This window comes from Ictalurus furcatus, chromosome 12, assembly GCF_023375685.1.
Source record: "Ictalurus furcatus strain D&B chromosome 12, Billie_1.0, whole genome shotgun sequence".
Lineage (NCBI taxonomy): Eukaryota > Metazoa > Chordata > Actinopteri > Siluriformes > Ictaluridae > Ictalurus > Ictalurus furcatus.
Window position 1 is genome coordinate 25,238,666 of NC_071266.1, and position 10,000 is coordinate 25,248,665.

The following is a 10,000-nucleotide window of genomic DNA, read 5'->3' on the forward strand; positions in this document are numbered from 1 at the left end:
TGAGACAGAGAGACTGAGACAGGGGAAGAGAGAGAGAAAGAGAGAGACACACAGACAGAAGACAGACATTGAGAAAGAGTGAGACAGAGAGAGTGAGACAGGAGAAGAGAGAGAGAGAGAAACACAGACAGAGGACAGACATTGAGAGAGAGAGAGACAGAGAGAGTGAGACAGGAGAAGAGAGAGAGAAAGAGAGAGAGAGAAACACAGACAGGTGACAGACATCGAGAGAGAGAGTGAGACAGGGGAAGAGAGAGAGAAAGAGAGAGAGAGAGAAACACAGACAGGTGACAGACATCGAGAGAGAGTGAGACAGGGGAAGAGAGAGAGAAAGAGAGAGAGAGAGCATGTTTTTAGCCCTGTGAGAATAATCAGAATACAGATAATTTTTCCATGTCTCTCTCTCTCTCTAACACCGGCTTTCTCTTTTTTCATCCGATTCTGTTTCTCGCTCTGATGCTCATCTGTCTCCATCATTAACTATCATCCTTTATCACCATCATTTCTGTCTGTCTTTCTGACCCCCCCCCCTCTCTCTCTGAAGCTGATCTGCAGTATCTCCATCGTAAAGCGTCTCTCATCCCTCCATCTCCTCAGCTGTGTTTCATTATTCTGTCTCTCCTCTCCTCCCAGCTGTCCCTCACACTTGGCAGTTATTTACAGATTAGCTTCTCCCTTTAAGCTCTTATCAAAACCTCGACTCCTTTATGAGGTTAAAGGTTAAAACTTTAAAAGGGCCGAGCGTCCCCCCCCCCCCCCCATTCCTCCCTGAGGGCGTCTTCATGAGACGGCACTAAACCGTTCAATCTGAGACCAAAAATCTCACTTTTCTGTACTGTTTAACAGTTGAAGAAATCCTAAAAAGGATTTTCCCCCACATACGGCTTACTGACTCAAACTAACCAGACATAGTGTGTTCAAATCTTATTTCCTGTTTACAGCAGAGATGATGTTTAGCTGTCAACATTTTGACGCTGAGAGTTAAGAGATCGAACAGTTCCCAACGGACCTGCATTTCCATTAGTGCTGTTCACACTTTCTCAACCCACCGTGGAAGCACATTATTATCCGTCACATTCTTCTTATTATTATTCTTCTTCTTATTATTTTTATTCGTTGCATGGGTAACTTGTGTTTAGCGGATTTTTTTTAAGAGAGCACTTGTACCTGACTCACTCTTCCTGAAACTGTCTGTAATAAAAGAGATGATGGTAACAGACATGTCATCACTTTACGCTTTCTTCCTTGTCCTGACACGCTGATGTAATTGAGACAGAACTGAGCAGATATAATTACAGTGGAAGTTAATTACTGCCTGCAGTGATGCTCAAACATCGGCTAATTAACATGTCGGCTTCGACGCTGCTAAACTGTCACGGTGGCATGGAGCGTCTCTTAGCTAACAATAAACAGTCAGACAATGAGTGTGAGTTTATTTTGGACGTCTGTCCGACTAAGTCACGGCAATTCGACTTCTGCACACATGAGTGGCAATTCATAATAAATTAACACTACAACCAGCACTACTGACACCACCATCACTACTGACACCACCACCACTACCACCACCACCATCACTACTGACACCATCAGCACTACTGACACCAACAGCACTACCACCACCACCATCACTACTGACACCATTAGCACTACTGACACCAACAGCACTACCACTACCACCATCACTACTGACACCATCAGCACTACTGACACCACCATCACTACTGACGCCCCCATCACTACTGACACCATCACCACTACCGCCACCACCATCACTACTGACACCATCAGCACTACTGACACCAACAGCACTACCACTACCACCATCACTACTGACACCATCAGCACTACTGACACCACCATCACTACTGACGCCACCATCACTACTGACACCATCAGCACTACCACTACCACCATCACTACTGACACCATCAGCACTACTGACACCATCATCACTACTGACACCATCAGCACTACCACTACCACCATCACTACTGACACCATCAGCACTACTGACACCATCACTACTGACACCATCAGCACTACTGACACCACCATCACTACTGACACCATCAGCACTACCACTACCACCATCACTACTGACACCATCAGCACTACTGACACCATCATCACTATTGACACCATCAGCACTACTGACACCATCAGCACTACCACTACCACCATCACTACTGACACCATCAGCACTACTGACACCATCACTACTGACACCATCAGCACTACTGACACCACCATCACTACTGACACCATCAGCACTACCACTACCACCATCACTACTGACACCATCAGCACTACTGACACCATCACCACTACCACCACCACCATCACTACTGACACCATCAGCACTACTGACACCAACAGCACTACCACCATCACTACTGACACCATCAGCACTACTGACACCACCATCACTACTGACGCCACCATCACTACTGACACCATCAGCACTACCACTACCACCATCACTACTGACACCATCATCACTACTGACACCATCAGCACTACCACTACCACCATCACTACTGACACCATCAGCACTACTGACACCATCACTACTGACACCATCAGCACTACTGACACCACCATCACTACTGACACCATCAGCACTACCACTACCACCATCACTATTGACACCATCAGCACTACCACTGACACCATTAGCACTACTGACACCATCATCACTACTGACACCATCAGCACTACCACTACCACCATCACTACTGACACCATCAGCACTACCACTACCACCATCACTACTGACACCATCAGCACTACCACTACCACCATCACTACTGACACCATCAGCACTACCCCTACCACCATCACTACTGACACCATCAGCACTACCACTACCACCATCACTACTGACGCCACCATCACTACCACTACCACCATCGCTACCGACACCACCATCAGTACCGACGCCACCATCACTACCACCACTACCATCACCACCATCACTACCACCACCACCATCACTACTGACACCATCATCACTACCACCATCACTACTGACACCACAATCTCCATTGCTACCGACACCACCATTACTACCGACACCACCATCACTACTGCCAACGACATCATTACTGGATGAACAGATAGACAGAAGCCTGGACAAATGAACAGGCAGAGAGATAGACAAACGTATGGAGAGAGAAACACACAGACAGACAAACAGACAGACAGACAGACAGACAGACGAACACAGAGACAGTCAGACAGACAAACATACAGACACACAGACAGACAGACACACAGACAAACCAATCCATGGATAAAAATATCTTGAAGGTTATATGACTGTTATGACTGTAATGAGTCCAGTTACCTAACAACATCCCAAAGCCTTCCTGACCTTTGACCCCCATGCGTCTGATGGAAGAGATGAGAGGCCCAGCTGAGACAGTGTGAGATGTTGGTGTGTATGGCAGATGCTAATTACGGACTTTTTCCTTTGATAATCCGTCTAGCTGTCCCATAGGGAGCTAATTAAACAGCAAGGGCATTCATTAAGCGTGCACCTGTCTAACGAAGATAATGAAGTGCACAAAGTTCACCAGAGCTGAAAATGTCACCGACGTCTCCGTCAGCTCCTAACAGTTCAGACGCTCACAACAGCCCAGATTCATCAGCAAGCCTTATTGTTTATCTACTCACTTTATAATTTTCTCTCCGGCGTCCATCAGGTGCTGCAGTCGCTTTAGCTGTTTATCCCATTTATCCATCTGCTGGTGTGTGGACTGAGTGTGCACTAGGTGTACATTTATTTTCTACAGTGCAGTTCTGCGTGTGTTTACATTACCAGCGTCTGGTGGACTCGATGTGGCGTGTGTAAAACACTTGTCAGTGGTGAAGTAAACGTCCCACGACATTAAACGTAACTACAAATGGTATTAAAAAGTATGACATCATGCACAAATGTGTCTAATGAATATGGTTAAGGAGATGCTTATCTTACATATATGGAAGGAGTCTCCAGTGTCAGCGAACAAAAGTTTATAGCTGCTGTAACATATGCGAAATCCAGAGCTAACTTGTTTGGCAGACAGTCCAGAACATGGAGATTAAACGTAACTCTCAATGGATAAAAAAGTATGACATGTCGTTCTTTAATAAAGACAAGTTGCTAGCGCTGGGAAATTGCTGTGAATAAGAGAAATAACACTTACTCCAGTAAGCGCACTCGGCTCTGTCACTGATTATTTATCCCTTTACTCGTCGGCTTTATTTATTCCAGATGCGAAGACTGTCCAGAAAGAAAGCGAGATGAGAACGTTTTTCCAGCATGACAATTTGACATTCATTTATTTCAAAAGATTTCATACGTTATGAAATTTCCAACATTTATACTGCATGGATTGCATTAAAGAGTGGTGCATATGTTATCGCAATAACAAGCGGCTGTTGCTTTATTGTTGTTTTTTTTCCCTCTGTGATCCCTCTAATTTGACAGCAGACATGTCGAGGAAATGGACTTTGCTTGGGAAGGAATGTTTGTTTTGTCAAATTTCAGTCATTTATACTGAAAGATAGAGAGAGAAAGAGAGAGAGAGGGAAGGAGAGAGAAAGGTAGAGAGAGAGAGAGAAAGAGAGAAAGAGAGGGAGAGAGAGCGAGAGAGAAAGAGAGAGAGAGAGAAGGAGAGAGAAAGGTAGAGAGAGAGAGAAAGAGAGAAAGAGAGGGAGAGAGAGAGAGGGTAAAAGAGAGTGAGAGGGAGAGACAGAGAGAGAGAGAGAGAGAGAGAAGAGAGAAGGAGAGGGAGAGAGAGAGAGAGAGAGAGGGAGAGAAGGAGAGGGAGAGAGAGAAAGAGAGAGAGGGTAAAAGAGAGTGAGAGGGAGAGAAAGAGAGAGAGAGAGAGGGAGAGAGAAAGAGAGAGAGGGTAGAAGAGAGTGAGAGGGAGAGACAGAGAGAGAGAGAGAGAATGAGAGGGAGAGAGAGAAAGAGAGAGAGGGTAGAAGAGAGAGAGAGAAAGAAAGAGAGAGGGAGAGAGAGAGAGGGAGGGAGGGAGAGAACGAGAGAGAACGAGAGAGAGAACGAGAGAGAGAGAGAGAGAGATACTGTTTATAGCTGATATCCTTCTCTCACTCTTTCCATGAGCCAGTTTGATAGTGACGTGTAAACTCATATACTAACCCTGTTGTTAAATAAAGCCCGGATAATCAGGCTCACTCTCACACACCTGCGACACACTGAAATGCACATTAGGGAGGTAAAGACACAGAGGCGGACATGTGTGTGTGTTCTCGGTGAGCGTTAAGGTTAAAGTGTGACGCTGTTGCTCGTCCTCAGCGATTAACTACTGAATGCCAATCTCCCTGAGAGGGAAGCGGCCATGTTTGCCATGATTAGCAGGCCAGCCCCTCGAGGCTTTCATTAATGAGGCTGCAAACCGAGTTAACAATTCATAACAAATTTTAATGCGGCGTCTGAATTAATTAAGCTCTCAGTCAGAGACGCAGGAGGCTCCCTCGTCTGCGTATGACCTAGCGAGAAGTGCGCTAATGATTCTTTTCAGGTTTAGCGCTTACACGTGTAATTAACTCCCATTAATAGCCAGATAAATGGAGCACTTTTCAAAAGGAAGGTGATGTCTCAATAAAGGCTGCACTACTTCGCTCCTACATCAGCTCCCAAGAAGTGGGTTTTTTTTTTTTTTCAATTCTTTTATTTAATCAGTTACAAAATGCTAATGCTAATCAAACAACATTCCATCATTTTTCACTAATATAAATGTAAATAACGCGTGTTAATCTCTGACAGCAATGGGAAGGATGTATAATTCATTACGTTGAGAAATGTACCGAGCGAGCATCAGGTGTTAGATTAATTTAAAGTGTGTTAGGAGTTCAATATTAATTCAGTGTTACGCTGCTGGTGAGTGAACCGATAGATTTCAGTCTCATACAAGGATTTCTTGACCAACCAAAAATTGATCTTTGTTCTTTTCAAATTAAGTTTTGGAGTCGAATTTAAAACTGATTTTTATACAGCTGATCTAATTAAAAGACATGTCTGGACGTGATGGACCACATGGCACTTCACACATGTGAATAAACATGTGACATGTGAGTCACATGTGATTCTTTACACGCAACTCATTTATTTACACACAAGATTCCTTAGAACTGACTCATTTAATATCGCCTGATTCTTTAAAAATGATTCATTTATTTACATTTGATTCTTTACACATGACTCGTTTATTTTCACATGAGATTCTTTAGAAATAACTCATTTATTGTCACGTGATTCTTTAAAAATGATTCATTTATTTACGTGATTCTTTACACGCAACTCATTTATTTATTTTGTGCTTGCTACATTGTGCTTGCTACGCCTTTGGTGCTTGGCCCCAGTAAATACTGCTCACAGCTTTAATTTACATTCGACTCTTTACACATGAATCGTTTATTTTTATGTGATTCTTTAGAAACTATTAATTTACTTTTGTGATTTTTTTTTTTCTTACACATTTTTACTTTCATATGATTTTTCCCCCACAAGACTAATTTATTTTCACATATGTTCCTTTAGAAAGGATTCATTTATTTATTTCCTTTCATTAGATTATTTTTCCCAAATGATTCATTTATTTCCACATGTAATTTTCTGCACACGATCAATTTACTTTCACATGTGATTTCTTTTTTCTTTTTCTTTTTTTTTTTCTTTTTACAAATGAGTCATTTATTTCCACATTTGATTCTTTTGAAAGGATTCATTCACTTATTTATTTCACATGTGATCTTTGCCTATGATTGACTTAGTTTCAAATGTGATTCTTTTCACGGTTCATATTTATTTTCAACTGTGAGTCATTTATTTTATTTTATTTTCCGTGTTTTTTTTTTTTTTTTTAAAAACATGACCCATTTATTTTCCCATATGATTTGTACAAATAATTCATTTGAAATTTGTGATTTTTACATATTCATTTATTTTCAAGTGTTACTTTTTCACATGTAGAGCATGAATTTTTATTTACTACTTTCTATGTGATTTCATGATTAGTTTATTTTAACATATGGTGCCAACATGATCCCCCCCCCCCACCCCCCCATACAAAATCCATTTCTTTTCACATTTAATTTATCACAAGTGGTTTCCTCACATTAATAATTTTTTTGTCACGTCATCACATATTATTCACATAAAGTCTGGTGTTTACTAGCGTTCACATGTTCAGGGCATATGAAATGCACCTTCACATATTATTCACATGACCTATTGTATAGAAACTCCAATTCCATGATTTTTGAATGTTCATATTGACTGATAATAGCCGGCGAGTTGTTTTACTTCTGCACCAGACCAACTGCACTGTTTGTGTTTGAGAGAAAGAGAGATAGGTAGTGAGTGTGGAGTCAAAGTAAGTGTGAATGTGTGTATGTGTGTGACTTTCTTCGCACCCCTGGGACCCCTGGCTCTTTCCCTTTCCATCAGCTACTATTTTCAGGGTGCGTGCAGTAATTTCATGGCTCGTTGAGAGCGAGCAAAAACCTCACTGTTCACTTCCACTTCGCCCGAAGCCTTTTAATGAAGTTATTAATCCTGCAAACAGAAAACTCTCCCCTCACTGTAATGCAGAGGTGCATAATTCACGCAGCTCATCTGCAGCCGTGCCACAACAAACCGTGTAATAACAAATTTATTGTTTTGGCTTTTTTTTTTTTTAACCAAGAACTTTAGCAAGTGTGACCTGTAATCTAGTGTCTAGAGTCTAGTTTCTCCCAACACTTTTGCTTCCTATAGAATTGCTGTACAGCTCTGTAAACACAGACGAGGGTAGAAGTATACATCTGGGGAGCTTGGACAACTGATTAGACACCAGATTTTGGCGTTTGATTTGTTGATTCTTATCAGTATTGTATTTGTCCTAGACTCGCTTGTGTTTCCATCATATGCAAGCAATGATTAAGGGGCCCAAGCACTTCAGTGACAGTCTCAGTGGGCTGTCAGGATGATTGAGTTTGGCTTCATTAGAACATTAATGCCTTCATTATCTTTTTCATGAAGTGCCTAAACCAGGAGATTCAAAGTTCTCCCAGATTCCCCATCATATAGGACGAATGTCAGTCAGCTGAAATGTTTTGAGATTTCTAATTCAAAATCTTGCTATTGAATTTTTCTAACTGATTCAGATTTGTTCTATATGTTCCCATTTCTTTCAGTAAAAATGAGGAAAATGTTTGGTTTTGTTTCTGTAGACTATTGTCACGATTTATATTGAGTATTGGTGTTCTAAAACTGGTGTAATCAGAGCAAAACATCAAACAATGGAAGTGCAATAGTAGTAGTAGTAATAGTAATAATAATAATAATAATAATAATAATAATAATAATAATAATAAAACTATGCCTAGGTGGTAACTTTTAGACTTAGGTTGAGGTTCTGATCTTATAAAGAAAAAGCTACATTTAATAATTCAATGATTTAAAACAACGCCCACCAATGTGTCAATCATCTCACTGGCATGAATGCCAAATTCAAAATGACTATAAACATCTGGCCAGCTTAGACCCAAGCCCTTGACAAAGATTGTGTGTATGTTCTTATGTAGGTCTGAATATTCAAAGCACAATGAAAGATTAAAGTTGTCACATGATTACGGAGCTCATTTTTGTGTGTGTGTGTGTGTGTGTGTGTGTTTTTTTTTAGCAGAAAGGTGTCTGAGATCACATTTTGCCAATTTATTTTTATCAAAGGAACTAAAAATTAACTTCAAATACATCCCCTGTCATCCCCGAGGCGAAAACGCATGAAGAAGAAGAAAAAAAAAACCTACTACATGCGACTCATCACATCCCATTTCATGCCATAATTGTATCAGATATTTTTTCGAGGGTCTTCGTGAACGGGAGAAGGTGATGCTGGAAAGGTGCCGAGGCTCAACCAAGCAGCATCATGTAACTGAATGAGTCTGTTTCAATTTAATCTCTTCCTCGCTGTTCAAGTCGGCTCAGACAGACACAGGAAATGCACTATTCAGTAATGTGAACGCGTTTGAGTATTTCCTTACTAGCAAGGTTCTATATATCTAGTATAATTGAAACTCATACTTACAGCAGCTGCATTTAAAGTAATGAGAAAAGTTTGACTTTCTCTCTAAACTGATTAAATTATTATTTTTTCTTCTCCATTTGCTGCCTGTTATGATGCAAAAACAGGTCTGAACCAATTCCCAGTGCACTACAATCACATGGCAAGCCCTTTAAAATGATCACACTGTTGTCCCAAACCACATTATATACACTAAACAGAATACCTAAATACTGTAGCAATGACAGCATAGGAGTCCTGATTTGCTGATGTCTCCTGTCAGTCACCACGTAGTCAGACTTCTTTCATGCCTGAAGCTGGGAGCTGGGGCGTGATCAGAACTTGAGCTGGAGTATGATTTATGCACACAAATTTCCCACCAGTGTCGACTGTCACATTACCATGAGCGTGACTTGCAGCAGCTCAGGAACATCATATTATAGCGAGACTCAATAATCATATCTTTTTCATTTTGAACAAAATAACCTATGCATTGTAGCAGCAAAGCTCAATAATAATACCACGTATTATAATAATACCACATACATTATACACACACACACACACACACACACACACACACACACACACACACACATATATATATATATATATATATATATAACCATTTGTACATTCAAAGAAAATCGCACCCTGTGGTTGAATCCCAGCGATTCACATTACGAATGCTAATCTGTTTTTATACAGTTGCAGTTATTGACTTCCTACCCGTTCAGGAACGTAAGATTCATGAATAATTGCATGTTACTTTTTTAATTATGCACGACTGGTTGCAAGTTGGCATCGCATTGTTCATGTTTTATCTTGCTTCTGTCATGCTTAAGTGATAACGCCCAGTAATTCCCACGGCCTCAGCCTTAATTGATCCATCTCATCTGGTTTATCGCCTTCATTCCACATGCAGCTCGCCGCACACGGGC

The 10,000-nt window shown here is 41.0% G+C and overlaps 1 protein-coding gene across 1 annotated transcript in view; it reads left to right on the forward strand.

Moving 5' to 3' along the window:
* The first annotated feature begins 1,347 nt into the window (after window positions 1–1,347).
* Window positions 1,348–10,000, forward strand: part of zfpm2b (zinc finger protein, FOG family member 2b) — a 59,239-nt gene continuing 50,586 nt past the window's right edge. The window contains exons 1-2 of the mRNA XM_053638857.1: window positions 1,348–1,412; window positions 1,594–2,462. Coding sequence (XP_053494832.1) covers window positions 1,348–1,412; window positions 1,594–2,462 — 934 coding nt within the window. The remainder of the gene's footprint in view (window positions 1,413–1,593; window positions 2,463–10,000) is intronic.